The sequence below is a fragment of the Pleurodeles waltl genome, chromosome 5, assembly GCF_031143425.1.
Source record: "Pleurodeles waltl isolate 20211129_DDA chromosome 5, aPleWal1.hap1.20221129, whole genome shotgun sequence".
Lineage (NCBI taxonomy): Eukaryota > Metazoa > Chordata > Amphibia > Caudata > Salamandridae > Pleurodeles > Pleurodeles waltl.
This window is the reverse complement of record NC_090444.1, coordinates 171,204,693-171,223,920: the sequence shown is the minus strand read 5'-3', so window position 1 is coordinate 171,223,920 and position 19,228 is coordinate 171,204,693. Positions and strand designations below refer to the sequence as shown.

Here is a 19,228-nt window from a genome sequence, read left to right as displayed (position 1 = left end):
CGCGCCATCAACCACCTCAAGTGCATCCTGGTCAACGCTCGTTCCGTCCACAAGCACGCCGTTGAACTTTGGGACCTCCTGGACTCCACAGCCCCGGACGTCGCCTTCATCACGGAGACATGGATGAACGCCTCCTCTGCTCCAGACATCGCTACCGCCATCCCCGAAGGCTACAAGATCTCCAGAAAAGACCGCACCAACCAAGTAGGAGGAGGTGTCGCCATCATCTTCAAAGACTCCATCAGCGTCACCACCTCCACCGAAGACCCCCCCCTCGCCGCTGAACACCTGCATTTTCAGATTCGCACCGACCCAAGGACCACCCTCAGAGGATCCCTCGTCTACCGTCCTCCCGGACCTCGCGCCTCTTTCAGCGACGCCATCGCCGACTTCATCTCCCCGCACGCCCTCGCCTCACCGGACTACATCCTCCTAGGCGACCTCAACTTCCATCTGGAACAAAACAACGACCCCAACACCACCACCCTGCTCGACAACCTCGCCAACCTCGGCCTCAAACAACTGGTGAACACCGCCACCCACATCGCCGGACACACGCTCGACCCTATCTTCTCCGCCAGCAAACACGTCTTCTTCAGCCACACCTCTGCCCTACACTGGACCGACCACAGCTGCGTCCACTTCACATTCCGACGCGAGACCTCCCACCTCCGCACTCAACCCATCCCTCGTCGACAGTGGAACAAGATCCCTGAAGAGCAACTCTTCTCCGCTCTCGCCGCCAACCAACCCACCCTCACCACCGACCCCAACGACGCAGCTCTCAACCTCACAAACTGGATCTCCAACTGCGCTGACAACCTTGCTCCCCTCAAACGCACGCATCGACAGACCAACACCAAAAAACCTCTCTGGTTCTCTGACACCCTCAAAGAATCAAAGAAAACTTGTCGTGCCCTTGAGAAGGCCTGGCGCAAGGACCACACCGCTGACAACATGACCGCCCTCAAGAACGCTACACGCGAACACCACCACCTGATCCGCACTGCCAAAAGGAACTTTTTCACCGACAGACTAGACAAAAACAGCCACAACAGCAGAGAACTCTTCAGCATCGTCAAAGAGTTCTCCAACCCCAGCGCCAGCGCCAACGCCGTCACGCCCTCACAGGATTTGTGCGAATCCCTCGCCACTTTCTTCCATCGCAAGATCAGCGACCTCCACGACAGCTTCGGACACCAGACCCAACCATACACCACTGAACCCGCTTCCCCGGACATCACCCTCAACAACTGGACCCACATCAACACGGAAGAAACCAAATCCATCATGAACTCTATCCACTCCGGCGCCCCTTCGGACCCCTGCCCGCACTTCATCTTTAACAAAGCCGACGACATCATCGCCCCGCACCTCCAGACCGTCATCAACTCTTCTTTTTCTTCTGCTACCTTCCCCGAATGCTGGAAGCACGCTGAAGTCAACGCCCTACTAAAGAAACCTACGGCTGACCCAAGCGACCTGAAAAACTTCCGCCCCATCTCTCTTCTACCTTTCCCAGCCAAGGTAATAGAAAAGACCGTCAACAAACAGCTGACCACCTTCCTGGAAGACAACAACCTGCTCGACCCTTCACAAACCGGATTCCGAACCAACCACAGCACGGAAACCGCCCTCATCTCAGTCACAGACGACATCAGAACCCTGATGGACAACGGTGAAACAGTCGCCCTCATTCTCCTCGACCTCTCGGCTGCCTTTGACACCGTCTGTCACCGCACCCTAATCACCCGCCTACGCTCCACCGGGATCCAAGGCCAGGCCCTGGACTGGATCGCCTCCTTCCTCGCTAACCGCTCCCAAAGAGTTTACCTCCCTCCGTTTCGCTCAGAACCCACCAAGATCATCTGCGGCGTACCTCAAGGCTCATCGCTCAGCCCGACACTCTTCAATGTCTACATGAGCCCCCTCGCCGACATCGTACGCAAGCACGACATCATCATCACCTCCTACGCCGACGACACCCAACTTGTACTCTCCCTCACCAAGGACCCCGCCAGCGCCAAGACCAACCTACAAGAGGGTATGAAGGACGTCGCAGATTGGATGAGGCTCAGCCGCCTAAAGCTGAACTCTGAAAAAACGGAAGTCCTCATCCTCGGCAACACCCCGTCCGCCTGGGACGACTCCTGGTGGCCCACGGCCCTCGGCACCGCACCGACCCCCGCAGACCACGCCCGCAACCTCGGCTTCATCTTGGACCCTCTTCTCACCATGACCAAGCAAGTCAACGCCGTGTCCTCCGCCTGCTTCCTCACTCTCCGCATGCTCCGCAAGATCTTCCGCTGGATCCCCGCCGACACCAGAAAAACCGTGACCCACGCCCTTGTCACGAGTCGCCTGGACTACGGCAACACCCTCTACGCCGGGACCACCGCCAAACTCCAAAACCGCCTGCAACGCATCCAAAACGCCTCGGCCCGCCTCATCCTCGACGTACCCCGCAACAGCCACATCTCCGCACACCTGAGACACCTGCATTGGCTCCCAGTCAGCAAAAGGATCACCTTCCGTCTTCTCACCCACGCACACAAAGCCCTCCACAACAAGGGACCGGAATACCTCAACAGACGCCTCAGCTTCTACGTCCCCACCCGCCCCCTCCGCTCCGCTGGCCTCGCACTTGCTGCCGTCCCTCGCACCCGCCGCTCCACGGCGGGTGGGAGATCTTTCTCCTTCCTGGCGGCCAAGACCTGGAACTCCCTCCCCACCAGCCTCAGGACCACCCAGGACCACTCCGCTTTCCGGAGACTCCTAAAGACTTGGCTGTTCGAGCAGCGATAACCCCCCCCTTTCCCCCCTAGCGCCTTGAGACCCGCACGGGTGAGTAGCGCGCTTTATAAATGTTAATGATTTGATTTGATTTGATTTGAGTCTACATTGATTTCTTTATCTCACTTTGCAAACATGTTGTCCATTCTCAGATGGTTGCTTTATCTTCTTCTGCTGGGTCTCTTTCTTGCTTCCACAGACCGTCACACCACATCAGCAACTGACATTGCAGCACACACAGATCAGCCGCACCCCATCACACGCTCACATCACCCTAGGACCGTGGTGTGCACACACACTTGTGCACCATTACACCATTGCATCCTTGCTCTGCATCCTGGACCTCCTCTCTGTAAGGAAGGGTGCAGAGCTGCGGCCGCCTTTCCTGCAGCCGCGCTGGGCACGTTGGACCAGCTTGCCCTCGCTGCACACGCAGACGATGTAAGACCCGGGCAAAGCTGGCAGTCGCCCAGAACCCAAACTCTCCAAAGCCCCCTTGGGAAAGTGTCCTTTCTCTTTACGCCTTTTTCTTTGCCGTGACGTCTCTCCCTCTTCCCAGCCTACTTCTATTTTTGATTCCATCTCTCATCCCGATAACTTAAGGGTTTTTGCACACCGGGCATGATATATTGTTATTGTGTGACCCTTTTACTGAACGTTTAGCATATGATTACGCATTGTTTGGCAGCATGCGGGCTTGAATTATCAGAAAGCAAGTAATGAAATTCAAAGTTGTTATGCACAGGGCTCCCAAAATATCCCGCAAATCCTTAGTGTCACTGGCTGCACGTGCTGTGCATGCTCCTTTGTGTGTGAGTGTGTGTGTGTGTGTGTGCGTGTGTGTGTGTGTTGCTGCTGCGCAGTTTCTTATTCTGTTTGTGTTTGGTTGAACAATGCAAGGCTGCTTGCTCTGTTCTACCTTCTCTTTGAGTTAATGAAATGCGCTCCACTCCTTCAAAACTGTACCTGTGTTTTATGTTTGTGTGTTACAGAAGGTTGGTAAAAACCTCTTCACAATAACAGAGCCAACGAGGTTGGGTTTGTCGATGATTGTTTTAGTGTCTGATATGTAGCGGCCATCTTTGAGTTTCCATCGTAACCAGGTTGCAGAGTTCTCCAAAGGGCGCATGCTCGCAACTTTGTCTCAAAAGAGACAGTGGGGTCAACTTTGTGGCCTACTGTTTGTGACACAATCAAACCTCGTCATGCTGTAAGGTTACTTTTGTTTAATAATTTTCAATCACGTGATCACAAAATTGTTGCTTAAGACACTGACCCACTCCACTAGAGATAAAGGCAGATTTAGTTGTTTCGTTTTTTTAAAGATAAATTTTTTGCTATCTCGTCGTCTCCTTGGATACAAGAGGTTCTGCTTTTACAGTAATAAAGAATTGGGTCACTACCCTCTATAATGAAGATGTCAACAGACATACCATTATGAAAAATATTTCTCATATTATACAAGCCAGTGTTGCTTGAACTAATTCTAATTTCAGACAAACTGCCATATTTGTCATGGTTCATTTGAAATAGAGGCACAGCAAATTATGAAGCCCCCACTCATGTTTTTTATGCGTATTTTGTCATTTCTCTATAGTTTAACAGAAATGTCTGCAAGCAGCAATTCTTCAGCAGGATCATCTGTGACATCGGGGTCTGCTGCGCCTTCAGCTCGACCGCGACACCAGAAGTCCATGTCTGCCTCTGGTCACCCCATCAAAGTTCCATTGCCAACTATCAAAGACGGCACTGAAGCTTACCGACCTAGGTATGTTTTACACAACCCGAAGAAATTCATATGATGTTTGGGTTCTCACACCTGTCCAAGACACATGACAAGAACAGCTAAAGACCAGGGAAGGCTATGTTTTTTATTTGGGGTTCTTAGCACTTTGGGGAGGAGAGAGAAGGTACTCAATAGAACTGTAAGAGGCTGGGAGCTCGTAAGTGGCTCTGCAATTCCCCTGGCTGAAGAATCACTGGAGACGTCTTAGCACGGGGGAGCTGCAGGATTCTGGCACGCAGTCCTGTAAACAGGTGGAGATGACCAGTGTCTGTCAAAAGGCACTATTCTATGGTGAGAATTAACATAAGGGCGCAGATTGAGGAATTTCTGATTGACATTGAGTATACATCATTACAACATCACATTAAATATAAATAAGGTGTAATTTCTACATAAAACATAAGTCTATACAGATCTAAAAACAGTGTAATCATTATCACAGAACAACACAAATATTATAGCAACTGGTACTCTTCAGTATTCTAAATGGCACAAGATTTTTGAGAGAGAGTCTTAAAAATCTTGAGACCACAAAATTGATTGCAAAATAATTAATCATCAAAACATAAAAAAGCTGGTCAGCATTCACCATGACTCAGTCATTGGGGTAATAAATGCTTGAGTGTGAGGTCACTTCAAATGGTCTTTGAAGACTATAGGTTCACCTAAGCGAAACTTAGTATTTCCGATACTAAGCCAGCTTTGCATCAGACCAATAGATTTCTTTCTGAGTGACTGAAGGCCTAGCCTACATAGTACTCCATCCTGTACAGGCTGTAAAAATCATATTGGTCATATTAAAAAAGAGTGGGGGCCTCTTGCTTCAATAGGCTACCGGAGCAGGGAAAAACCATTCAATAGAGAAATCAAAGCCCAGTCTTTCCTCACAATGTATTATTGCCTCTCCATCACCAAAAATAATGTAAGGCTCAGAGGGCCCCCCCGCCTCTAGTTTTCTACTTTATTTATTATATCATTCCACATAACTAAACTGTAGTGTTCAACTTTCATAATTTAAATCGCAATTAACAAAAATAACCACGAATTCATAAACCACAGGTTACGTAAACAATAGAAATCGCTCATTAAAAAAAACACCCTTTCTCTTCCTCGCAGACATTCCACACACATACTCATTCTTACCTACATTCATAACCTCACATATCTACAAACCATGAAAAACTTCATATCTTTGTTCCACGGGTCCCTATAATACATCCATGCCACTGTTGCTCTGTAGTATCACAGTATATCATTTTTTGTTGTTAATTTATTATCAAAATATAAAATATCACATCAGTATTTGGATAATTAACTCCGTTACTTTATTTTGCAATGCACAATTAATTCATAGTGGCTGCAAAAGGCATAGATTCCATGATAGCCTCAGTCAGTCATTCGGTGGCTGCATCAGTTTGGTTTTTCCTTTTGGTGGTTATATATTTTTATCCATTCATATTAGTTTTGACTTTTAGTGGCTGTACATTTTAATCTATGTGCGTTTCGGCATAAAACGCCACTTTTAATTGGACCTAAGTGTTTCTTTAGGCTTAGAAACATAACATAGAGACATTCTGAGCCAGTCCAAACTGTGTACACCAAAACGTAAAGTGATACTCCGCCAGGCAGCTGAGAGTTTCCCCATACATGCAAATATCCCAATGTGAGGTAAGTACCAAGGAACAAACAGATTTAAGAGAGCAGCACCTTAAGGGTATATCCAATGGGGTTATAGCTAGTGCTTCCACCCCTCCCCTCCCACTCCATGTGCCTTACTACAGAGGTTCGAACCTACCAATGAGAAATGGAATTAGTCATCCAGTATTACGCACAATTCTGGCCTATTCATAACCCTTGGACAACCCTCCAGGCGCGTAGTTATACTGATATCCTACGAGCATCTGCAGAACAAACTGATGAATATTCCTCACAAGGAGTCCCGCGGTAAAAAAGTGTCAAAACAAGGGAGAAAAGGAGTGTCTCTACCTGCAATCCTCTAAATGTCCTTCAAGCGGGTGCATCTGTCCCCACAGCCTGTGAGGTGAGCTGCCTTTCCTGTGTGGGCTCGTCACCTAGAAACAATAAGGGAACTAAACATAATTCTTGGGACTCACAGACAGAAATTTCAGACAGAATGACAACGCCCTTGCTCAGAATTGGGCCAAGTTAAATGAAAAACCTGAAACGCCAGTCTAGAAGGCACCTTTGCATATTTCAATAGAAGTTCTAATAATCCCCTACTTAGCTAGACTTTGTATATGGGCCCCATTTGTAAAGAGACACCCTTACCGACGGAGGGAAAGCGGGGCCAGAAGGGAACCTGGCCATCTCAGTACATAAGAGAGGTGGCAACTGGCCCGTTCCATGCAAGTTATTCATAACCTGCCCCTCTGCACCGGGGCAAGCGCCAGGCCCAGTAAAGGCATAAGTAGCAGATAATAAGCCTGTACGTCTGGAAAAGAGGGCGTATTCACTATTGTGAACAACGGTGGCCGAGGAAAGCCGTAAATATAAAGTTAGAAACCCCCAGGTCACCGTTGCCCGCAGGCAACTCTTCGTGACATGCGGCCACAAGGAGTTAGGAAATCATTCAGTGACAGCATCTGATCTTTCTTCATAATGTGATACGGACCAAATCCCACCGCTGCCAAAAGTAATGTGAGCGAGCTGCATTTCACTCACCTTAAATACCGGAAGTGCCGCACCCCCAAAAATAACGAGGGTGCAGTTAACTACCAGGTCGGCAGGGATCTCAATGCAGTGTCGCTTAGTATTAATTCAAAGGGGACACGGACTAAAGGAAATGGATCTTAAACTATCTTCATTGTGCACCTCTGGTCCGGGCGGCGAGGGAGTGTTTTAATATACTCATTTACATTAAATGAAAGTCTCCTCCCCTCTGCTACATAGGCTAACACCCCGCATGGATGGACAGACAGCAATACATTGTAAGGGAAAATCATATTGTCCTTCGCTAACTGAATAAGCTCCCATTCTCTGAGCCAAAGGAATAAAACATGTCTTTACCTTCCTTTTGTGCAATAAGAAAATATTTTTGGAATGGTAACATATTCTATATCATCCTATCTTTGCAATTGACTGGTGAAGTCGAAATGTGGAGTTAGACCTAACTGACAACCATAAGCTTGGGGTTCACCTTTGATCTTGTCCAGGAGCAGTGGGCTCCCTGCGCCCTAGGAAGCCAACTCCAACCTCCGGACAGACAGCCAGCTTCGCAACTGATTGAAACAAAGCTACCATTCGGCCCAAACACCTAATTTCCTCTCACAGCAGTGGGTAGCTACTACCCCACTCCACACTGTACCCCTTTACTGCTGTTTGTAATTACTGTTCAGCGTTAGCGATAGATGTACCCTACCTGACTCCTCGCAAATCCTGAGTTCGACCCATTTATGTTTGCCACAGTTTTTCCTGCCCACACCTTAGGGTCAAAAGCTGCCCCCAATTTAAGTTAGTATTGAAGAGAGCATCACAGAAGAGAAGGTGCATAGTTCTTCCAAATCTTATGAATTCCTTCTTCATATTTCCTGACCAAGCGACAGTCTTGGTTTTTGTGATAATTGTCTCTGGAAGTTACATATTTGTCCACTAAGTGTTCCACCCCAGTCATTATTGATTATTGACAACCTCATCCACATAAAGTAAACATGGACAGGTTATATCACCAAGTCAAGGAGCATCATTCCCTGAACCATTTACGTAGAAGGTAAAGGAGAGTGGTGCTAACACACACCCCGGGCCGATCCCTATTTGCAGTCTAAATGAAGTGGTACATTCTTGTATTGAACCATCAATCACTAGGAAACAGGCTAGTACTGTATGAGGGTCAACATTTCCTCCTTAACCCCATGTTATTCATAATATGCGGAAGTTTGGATATGTGGGTGAGATAAAAAATGGGCAACACATCCCTAAAAGCCAAAATGATATCACTTTTTTAACCTTAACACATATCGCTTACAGATGTATAAATTAAGGCACTGTTCATTACCCTTCTAAAAACCCAGCTGCACCTTTGTCAAACTTCCTTATTCATTGTCTAATCCTGCAGAATGCCCAAAACAAGTATTTATGGAGATATCCAAAAGGGAGATTTGTCTATGGAAGCTGGGGGTCAACATCTTCCCATACTTGTTGTTAGTAGGTACGCCCAATAATTCTGGTAGTGTACCTGAACTATGGATTGTATCTAATAGTTTGGTAAAGAAAGCAATACAAAGATATGAAATATGCACATATACATCAACTGGGACCTTATCGAGTCCAAGGCTCTGCTTGGCAGGATTGTCATTAATGGTCTTAATAACCTCCCACAGATGGACCAAAGTGTTTTACTTTCCTGCAGGGGACTGACACTGACCCATTTCTTCTCGTGTCTGCAAGCATTCACACATCTATCAGTTGTTTGACTCCTATACCCACTCTGAGTTCAAAGATAATACGCGCAGCTTGCACCTTGAGGTGAAGGTGTTGTTTCAAAGTGTTTGAAAACGACTAAACAACACCTTGCCTTGAGAAGTGTGGCAATCCATTGCCTGTAGGGGAAGGGGGAAATCTTCTTCTTGTGTTGCAAAAGAAACATGAGTCCCTGCGCTAGTGTAGCATTACTACCCCTTTTCCACATCAAAGACCCACTTAGCGCCACTAATGCAACCTTGCCAGGTCCGTCAGTGGTGAATGTCTATATTATGAACCTGCCCAGCCCCTCGCCTGCGTGCATGCCATAGGTACTCAATAGGCCCAGGGGATAGCCCCGCACCGGGTCTGGCTCAAGTGTGTGTGTGTGTGTGTGTGTGTGCGCGTGCAGGCCATAGGTACTCAATAGGCCCACAGACCAGTCCATCCTGTTCCATGCAGAAGCCCTGCAGCCACATCAATCTGCATGTCTTCCCTGCTACCCTGAGTCGCTATCTCCAGTACTCTCCAGTACTTGTACTCTAGCATCTGGATGGTGGTAAATCTCTAATCCATTGCCTCTCAGGCTCCACTCTGGCACCCCTTGTAGGCATCACACTTCCTACAGCACGTCTCATGCAGCACCTAAAGAAATATGATCACGTCACTCCCCATCCTGTTGAAACTTCATTGGCTCTCTTGCAGACCGGCACCATCTTCAAGACCAGCTACATCCTTTACAGAGCTATCACAAAGAGCACCCCGTTAATCTTGCAGACAAACTCACCATTTCTGGTGGTTTCCGGCACACTTGCAGCCAAGTCACCATCAGACTAGACCAAGAAGCATAAAAATGAAAAAAATAAGACAGCAGGCCTTATCCATCTATTCACCCAGAATCTGGAACAAGATCCCCAAATTCATCAGGACCACCCTAATGCTGGTCCAGTTTAGGGAAAGCGTGGAAGACTTACTCTTTAAAGAACACTACATCACAATGCATTAACCTTCCATAACTCAGCTAACTCGTTGACTTAACTCTTCTCTTTGACCATTCACACCTCTTCTCTGCCTTTTGTTGAGGTTTACTTTACAGAAATCCCATATACATGCATACGTTCTGGAACACACTCATGGCAAAAATGCACTATACATCTGCATCTAACTGAGTAAAGAGAAATTAAACAGCCGTGTTGTAATTGAAGCCACTTGTTAATTCATCATGAGGTGAAGGAATTCTTCCATATGCATGCTTGACATGGTTATTAGGGGCTGGCTACTTCTGCATGTACAGGGGTGCAGTGGGCAGGGCAGTGGCAGTGATGGCTTCAGGGTCTGTAACTTCTTTTATCTGGTGATTCTAGTCTTACTGATGCTTGTGTTGGTTTTATGGTGTGCCGCCTGGACGTTCCAAAGAAAGGTGATTGATATTTCTTTGGTTGCCAGGAAGACCAGAAAACTTGAAGAGGTGACAATCTAGATTGTTGTCACGCACTCACTTGTTAGCCAGAGCAAAGGCCTGAACAGTTTCAGTTATGTTCCAGCTGCTACATCAGCTTGCAACTGCAAGTAAGGGCTGCCCGCTTGAGTGATTCATTGCACACTTGCTTCTGCTGTGCTAGTAAGACATTTACCTGGTCTGTGTGTCCAGGGGGTGGACCCTATAGCTCATTGGGCCACAGTGACCTTGCATGCCACTGTGAGCTCGCACAGCACTTGCTGTGCCAATCTGCTGCTTGCCCTTTAATGATGTGTACAGTACACATGGCTTCTCCAGGCACTCCTGCAATATTCACGATCACACATCTGTACACACACTCCCTCTGACACGCTTGTCTTTGCAGACGTTATGTCACACATCTACAGCCACATAGCTAAAGTCCCATTTAGTACTGTAATTAAAAAAAACACGTTCTCTTACGGCCACAAACCTGCAGTCAAGCACCCGCAGTTACACATCTGTCCTCTCCAGTCTCACACCTACGGTCATACGTCTGTACTGTAGTGCACCATATAAACCTATTCCCTTTGCCTATCTTTGTTTGATGTTGGCCAAGGTTCTGACCAAATATGCATTGTTTCTAATTAAAAAATGCAGATGTTTGTTCAGTTTTGAGCTCCAGGGACGGGTAGAAATAAACTTATAAAAGAGAAGTAACACATACATATTTTGCTAATGCTTTGCCTCTCCTGTTTACACTGCGGTTGGTTAGGTTTATGCTGTGCCTAACTAGAGTATTTGCCGCATGCAAGTTAGGTGAACAGAGTTTGATCTTCACATAGTTCGGCCTTCACATAGTTTGCCTAGTTTTCCATTTCTGCTTTGCTTACACCAAGTATAGTTTTTCCATGTGTGAGTATAATTTTCTGCTGAAATCTTGTCTTTTCTCATGAGTTCTGTAAAACCTTTGGGTGGCAGTACCTAGCAAGCATATAGTACCTGAGCAAATGCTTTGCAAACCTTTTTCTTCTTGAGTGGCTCAACACTGGTAAGGTACATCAGATGACTCTTGCACAAAGCATTGCAACAGCCCAGATCCTGTAGGTCTCTAAATATTTTTTCATGTTTTTTGTGAATTCACAAGGAACAATCAGACTTCGCACACCCCTGATTTATAATGTTTTATAAGCTAATTCTTATTGTTCCATTTGGCTTACCTGGCTGGTTACCGTTATTATATTTCATAACTTTTTGAACTGCATTGATCCTTTATCTTGAGCTTCCCAAACACAGATCATCTCTAAAGAGAAGCTTCCAGTTCGGTTTGCCATCGTTTTGTGAATTGGTGACTTTGTTTGACACCACTTTTGTCTTGTGATTTGCAACAACTGAGGCATTACTTTCGCTTTATTGCCCCTGAAGGGCCCATCTATGATTCTCTAGTAAGCCATCACGTTCTTGTTGCAGTCTTTTCTGTATTTTCTACACTGCACGACACACACCAACCCATCTCTTGAATTAGGTAAACAAATGGACAATGGATGTGAAAAAACACTACCTTATAACAAATGGTTGTCAAGTTTTCTTTTTACAGTGAGAACGTTTTGCAAAGTTTTATCTTTTTGCTCTTTGCAAAGTTACCCAGAATAAGTTTACCTTTGCCCATGCAACGTCTTCAGGAGTATTGCAAGCACTGTGAGATCTTATTTACTATGCCACTCAAGATGGAAAACATATGTAGAATTTTTATTGGCAAGTTTACTTCTTTTATGTGCAAGTTTTCTTCTTAATGACATAAATTGTCTTTACAAAAGTCATGATTTTCAGGAAAAAAGCTTAAAACTTGGTAATGGTGTGAGTTTTCCCTAGAACTTTGTACAGGTTGTGAGAAAGCAGTGTTTTGCCCCTCTACATGTACCACAGAAATCCAGAATGGCTGATCTCTGCATAAACAATTTAAAGAAAAGGGTAACATGATTGATTCTGAAAACACAAACCTCCCTTCTATATAATTGGGCTACTGGTTTGTTCTTTAATACCTGTTCTAGCCATGTTCCACAGTGAGAAAAGTTTCAGAGCTGACTGAACTTCTGTCATCCACACTAAGTCACATTCACATGGAAGTAACTTTTTATATTTTGAAGAGAAGAGAAGTTGTCCATTGTTAGACCGGTCTGCCTTAGGGGGGCTTCCACAAACATGTTGCCTTTCTTCTCCATTTTTGCTGATCTTGTTTTTGTGGCCCTAGGCCTCTACAATCTTACTATTGTGAACCAGTACTAAAGTGCTCTCTCCTTTAAACATGGTGAAATTGTCTAACGCTCAATTGGCACATTTAATTTACTTGTAAATCCCTAGTAAAGTTGTTTCTACCTGTGCCCAGGGCCTGTAAATGAAATACCACTTGTGGATCTGCAGCATTTATTGTGCAACCCATTTAAGAAGCCTTTTTAAACGTGTCCCAGGCCTTTCATTGCAACCTTTGTGTGCCGTTTACACTGCTATTTCAACCTGGCAAAATAAACCTTTTGGCAGGCCTAAACCTTCCTTTTTAATGCATACAAGTCATAGGCCCTAAATAATCCATAGGAACAGGTGCAGTGTAATTAAAAGGTTGTACATGTACTTTTAAGTTTGACATGTTTTGATAGTGAAAAACTTACATTTCTTTTTTCACTACTGCAAGGCCTGTATCCCCAATAGGGTAACCTTGTGTTGCCTATTGCATTTAATGTGATAACTTTCAGTGGGGAACAGGAGGGAATATCGAGTTTGGTGTCTGAAGAATTATAATTTAAAACCCTCTTTAATTGTGAAGTCTGGGTTTAAGTCACCATTCTGACACTTTTAAAAAATGCCACTTTTAGAAAGCTTGCATTTTCTGGTCCCAGCTATTTGGTGCTTGCATGCATCCTGGGTCGCATGACTGGGTGCAGCTGGCAGTTGGTCTTTGTCTATTGCTCCCAGACAGTGAGGCAAAGGGGGACTAGGTGTTGATAGAGGGGAGGAGATATAACCTACCACACTTGGCACATCACAAAGACTGCCCAGCATGCACCCAAATTGTTTTGACACTGGTCTTTTGGGCCCCAGAAAAGATGGGACCAGGGCGGATAGACTGAAATTTTTGAGCACCTCTGGGCGGAAGCCTCTAGCCAGTACCCCCACTACAAAGTGGGCACCAGGTATAAATAATGAACTCTCAGTCCCAGTTCTTCAGTACACTTATGGACTCGTGGAAGACTTAAAAGGACGTCTGTGCTGTTCTGCAAAAAGGACTGCTTCTCTGTTGCCTGATTGAAAAGGACTGGGACTGCATCTTAAACCTAGGACCAACAGAGTGACTTCGGCGGCTAGTTGCCTGTCCTCCTGATCAGAAAGCCTCAGGGACAAAAAGGCTCCAACCACCTTGAACCCAGCACCTGGACTCTGTCTGCTGTTACTCCTAGCCCCCCAGGTGGTGCCACCCCAGTCCGTAACCATTGGAAGAGGGTCTGAGGTGCTCTGCCAGCCCAGCTATAGTCCTGTGAGCAGCATTGACGCAGTGTGACACCTCTCGTCCCAGCTGCATCGGAACCTTCACTGCATGACGCATCTCAAATGCAGGACCTTGCAACAGCTTGCAGCTTCATCAGAACTTTCTCTGCACAATGTATCTGAGATGCAGGGCATCATATTGAATGCCACTCATCAACGACATCCTCAATTACGACTCAAGACTTCGCATCATAGCCTGAAGCTTCCACTGAACCACCACTCTGCAAAACATTCTCGACGAAGGACTTTGCATCACAAGTCAATGGCATCCTCGACAACAAAGCAGGATCACAGCCCAGCAGCATTCTCGCAAATGCCTCTGTACAGCGTATCCTCAACACAGGATCCTGCAACGCTGCGCAACCAGGAAGTAAGGTACTTTGTTTCGTGCGCCTAACTTGGCCCCGGTATCCCACCAGTGATTCATCACGATTGACCTGAACTTGTGACTATGCCCCCGTCCTTGTCCAGATAACCACAGTTGGCACTTTGTGCTTTTAGGCACTTATTTTACTTGTATCTTTTAAAATTGCATACCTCCGGTTCTACTGATTGAATTTTTGTTGCTTTGGACTCACATAATTTATTACATTTTACTCGGTTTCTAAATTGGTGTGGGATTGGTGTGCTTTTACTTTATTACTGTTTGAAGTTCTGGATAAATACTTTACACAGTGCCTCTGAGTTAAGCCTCACTGCTTTTGTGCCAAGCTACCAAAGGAATGACCGCAGGTTAATGGTTAATTTGTAGTTTGCTTGTGGTTCACTCTTAACAAGAATTGTGGTTGCTGCTTGAGTAGGGTTACACCACCCCCCCACCCCCCACAAGTAACCTAATTTCCTACATCTGTTGAAGGCACTCACCTGCCTAACAGTATTCTGCTTTACAGTGCTTGTGAACATCCCGGGATCCCTGGCCCTGACAACTCATGAGTGATTCAGAAATTCATGAAACGGAGCTTGTCTTTTTTTTTTTTTTTTTTTTTTTTTACAGAATGACAGTTTTTGTTGCAATACCATTTGATTAGTCACACTACGTGCTGTTAGACATTGTTCCGATGTTGTATAAGCTTACATATTTGTGTTTATTGTCTTTTCACCAAATTTACTTTCTTGAGCTTTGTTGTTGATTGAAAATTTAACCAGACAAGGAAAATAACCTTCCTTTAAGAAAAAAAATAACTTTTCCTTCACCCAACAAGGCTCTGAATCAAACCCACTCCTTGTTTGTATAGTTTGTTGTTTTCTTGCCTGTAGTTTTATGTTTAATGGGCTCCTGCTTATTTAAATTGAATATACAAACTTTGAAACGGATATATAGTGAATTGTTTGATGTAGAAGATAAAGGAAGAAAGCCCAGGGATTTTATGAAACCAGACACCTTTTATGTTTTTGGAAGCATTTTTTGTTAAGTATATGATTTTGGCTACAAAGTAACTATTTCTTTGTTTATTCTTCAGCTCCACCCAGAGAGTCCCTGCTGCTTCCCCCTCCGCTCATAGTATTAGCACTACAACTCCAGACCGAACCCGGTTTCCTCGTGGAAGCTCAAGTCGAAGCACTTTTCATGGAGAACAACTTCGAGATCGGCGAACAGCCACGTACAACGGACCTCCAGCATCACCATCACATGAGACTGCTGCATTTTCTCACACAAGGAGGGGAACATCCACTGGTTTAATCAGCAAAATAACATCCAAATTTGTCCGCAGGTATGTCCCAACATAAACATTTCTGTAGGTTACATGCTAATACTAGTCACCTATAAGCATTTCATCCACCTTTGAAATTATACTCTGTAGCAACTGCAATAGCTAAATAGGTCCTTCGGAAAAGGTTTGGAGGATTCTTGGATCTAAAGGTGTACAACCATGACCATGAAGTAATACTGTAATTTTACCAGTGCTTATTTTACATTGCAGGTTGCACTTCTTTCAAAAAGTTGACATACGGTTTGAAAAAAGATTAAAGATGGTGATATTTGGTGAAAATGATGTATGAGTATAGTTTGACAATATTAAATGGTTTAAAAAGTTCCAAACAAAAAAATAAGCAGGTTTAGGATATTGTGTTAAAAGGTTTGCAGCTAGTTTGTGCCACTTCAAAAATCTGAGACCCAGAGCAGGACCTTAAATGCACTATAGAGTGCTTTAAGGATTATAAGAGCATATCTTATTGGAAGCAGTCCATGCTTTGTATTTAGTGTGAGTAGTGGGCTTCCATATGTGTCCCTCTCCATTACCCCTTATGGAGAGTAGTCAACCCATTGAAAGCAAATACATCAGCAGGAGGGACTAATGGAGTGTGGCAAGGAATGACAGCACAAAGACTTTACATACAGTATTGTTTTGCATTCTCTAGCAGACCTATTGTTGCTGCTGTTAATCATAAGTCCACAACTATACAATCAATTAACCCCTTATTTGGAGATCTGAAAAACAACACGGATCACAGTGTACTGTTAATTTATTAAATTCACTTGTGCCTTGGGTCAGCATACCCAGTGACATACCATGAGGTTCTTTTTTCTTCTTTCCTAAATTGCCTGCTTCTTCTTCTTTACCTCTAATTATCACTGGTATGTGACCTGCCTTATAGCCATTTCTATTCATAGTTGTTTTGTAAAGTGCAGAAAAACTCTTAGGGAGAGGGAAAGAGAACGTCTTTAGGTGAATATAATCAGGTGATAATGGTCCGCCTGAAACCAATAAAGGTCACCCAGGCATGTTACAAAGGATTCCATAATTTTGTTTCCTGGTAGTAGGCAGCTCTTTTACTCAGTCTAAAGGATGTCATCACTGAACACCTGCTTGAGACAAAATTCTGGTGGAATCCAGAAGAATTTGAACTTAATGTAGTGTTCTACCAGTTATAAATAGAGGCCTGGTTTTGTTGGAAAAAGACAATCTAAAAAAAAAAAAGACCCATGAAAACATTGGCTACAAGCTCTTGGTGTCTGAGTTTATTAACAGTATATTTGGAAACTATAAAGGTATGTGTTTCAGCAGTCAGACCTAGGTAAAAATAAATGCAGTGATCAAAATAAATAAAGTGAAGAACATACAAATCTTCTCCATTGTCTGAAGACACCAGTAAGTAAAGGTAGGTATCTCAGGAAATCAAGATAGTTAGTGGGGAATTAAATTTTGATTCCAATTATTTTTCATGGTAACAGATAATTGATGATATATTACTATGTATGATGGCTGTATGTTTTCCTGCTTGAAAGTTTTAGTCTCTACACAGTCACATCCAGATGCAGAAAGCTTTCAGGCAGGCTTTAAATGAGTACAGAGGTTCCCAGATCTTTAGCCACACTCAAGGTGAGACACCCTCCCTGCAAAACCTTCTTTCAGGTGACAGGCTTCCAAAGCCAAATTGAAAGGGTGCCCCCTTCATCTGGGGCCAACCTCACCATCCATCCTTAGCTTTAAGCTGATTTTAGGAGCAAAAGGTCCAGGTGTTTTTCCTAGTATATTTGAAAATCTCCATCAAGGCTTTCTTTTCTAGATCGTACATAAAGTACAACAGAGTTAAGGGATCATGTGTTTGACCTTGTTAGGGCATAAGACTATAAATCCTGCCTATCTAACGTCAGAAAATTAACACTGGGTGCTCAATTTCAAACTCTATGCACACAAGCTCAAAACAAGCCAGCTGATACACCCCAGAGCTCAGAACAACCAAGCACAACTGTTACTGAATCGAGAAACAATTGCACGCCACAAGGAACCTCTCACACAGAGCCGCTCACAAAGTAGCCCTCAGCAACTACCACAGGTGCATCAAGGAAGACAAGAGAACAGCCATCACAGCTTGCATTGATACAGCATAAAACCACATAAAAGAACGCTTCAAAATAGTCAAATAATCATCCAACTGAGCAGCCATGGAGAATACGATCCACCCCACACAAACTCTGCAACTCCCTCTCAGACTACTTCCACAACAAGATTGCCAGTATCTACTACAACTTTAACCCCCTACCCACAGCTCTCAACCTCAACAAACTCAACAAAACAGCACACACCAGCTGAATAATCACCACCTGGTCCCCGCTCACCTCTCAGACCACCACGGCTATCATGTCATCCATTGACTCCGGGGCACCCACCAACCTCTGCCCCCACTTTCTTTTTAATCTCAGCACCAACTCTTATCAGCACGTAACTCAACACCATCATCAACGCCTCTATCACCACAACAACCTTCCTGGACAGTTGGAAACATGCATAGGTAAGAACCCTCCTAAAGAAACCCTCCACCAACCCCAGCTAACTCAAAAATTATTGACCGATCTCCCTACTCTCCTACCTGGCCAAAGTACTCAAGAAAGCGTCCAACAAACAGCTTACCAAATTCCTAGAGCAAAATCCCCTACTTGACGCCTCCCAATCAGGATTCCGTGCCAACCACAGCACTGAAACCACCTTGATCGCTGCCACAGGTGACATCAGAGCCCTCCTCGACCGCGGGGAGACGGTGGTCCTGATCCCCCTCAACATCTCTGCTGCTTTTGACACAGTTTTTCACCACACCCTCCTCAACAGACTCTACAATGTCTGCATTCAGCTTAACACCCTCAAGTGGATCATCTCCTTCCTCACGGGACGCACACAGAGCATCTGGCTGCCTCCCTTCACCTCTGAACCAAAGGACATCTGATGCGGCATACCAAAAGGATCATCCCTCAGCCCCACCTTGTTCAACACCTAAAGGACCACCCTCGCAGACATCATCAGATCCCACGGCCTCAACATAATTTCCTATGCAGATGACACTTAACTCATCCTCTCGCTGACTGAAGACCCCTCCACCACCAGAATCAAGTTCTGTGAAGTCATGCACAATGTAGTCAACTAGATGAGAGACAACTGCCTTAAACTCAATTCGGACAAGACAGAAGTACTGATCTTTGGTAAGAACACCTCCACATGGGACCCACAGCTGGTGGCCAGCAGAAACCTGACAGACACCCACACCCACAGACCATGCACGCACCCTAGGCATCATCCTCAACAGTAGACTGACCATGAAACGTCAAATCATGGCAGTCGTCTCCTCCTGCCTCCACACCCCTCACATGCTTTACAGAATCTTCAGATGGATCCCCGTCAACACCAGAAAGACCATCACTTAGACCCTTGTCACCAGTCGCCTCGACTACGGCAACCCTCTTTACGACAGCATCTCCACCTAGCTCCTCGAGAGGCCAGACAATACAGAATGCTGCTGACAGACTCATCTTGGACCTC

General features: G+C 45.2%; 1 protein-coding gene across 4 annotated transcripts in view; it reads left to right on the top strand.

Moving 5' to 3' along the window:
• The window catches only part of MARK1 (microtubule affinity regulating kinase 1), a 355,979-nt gene that overhangs the window by 301,576 nt on the left and 35,175 nt on the right, over positions 1-19,228 (top strand). For all 4 annotated transcript variants that reach the window (XM_069233866.1, XM_069233864.1, XM_069233865.1 and 1 more), the window contains exons 15-16: positions 4,391-4,561; positions 15,434-15,685. In XM_069233866.1, the coding sequence (XP_069089967.1) occupies positions 4,391-4,561; positions 15,434-15,685 (423 nt within the window). The remainder of the gene's footprint in view (positions 1-4,390; positions 4,562-15,433; positions 15,686-19,228) is intronic.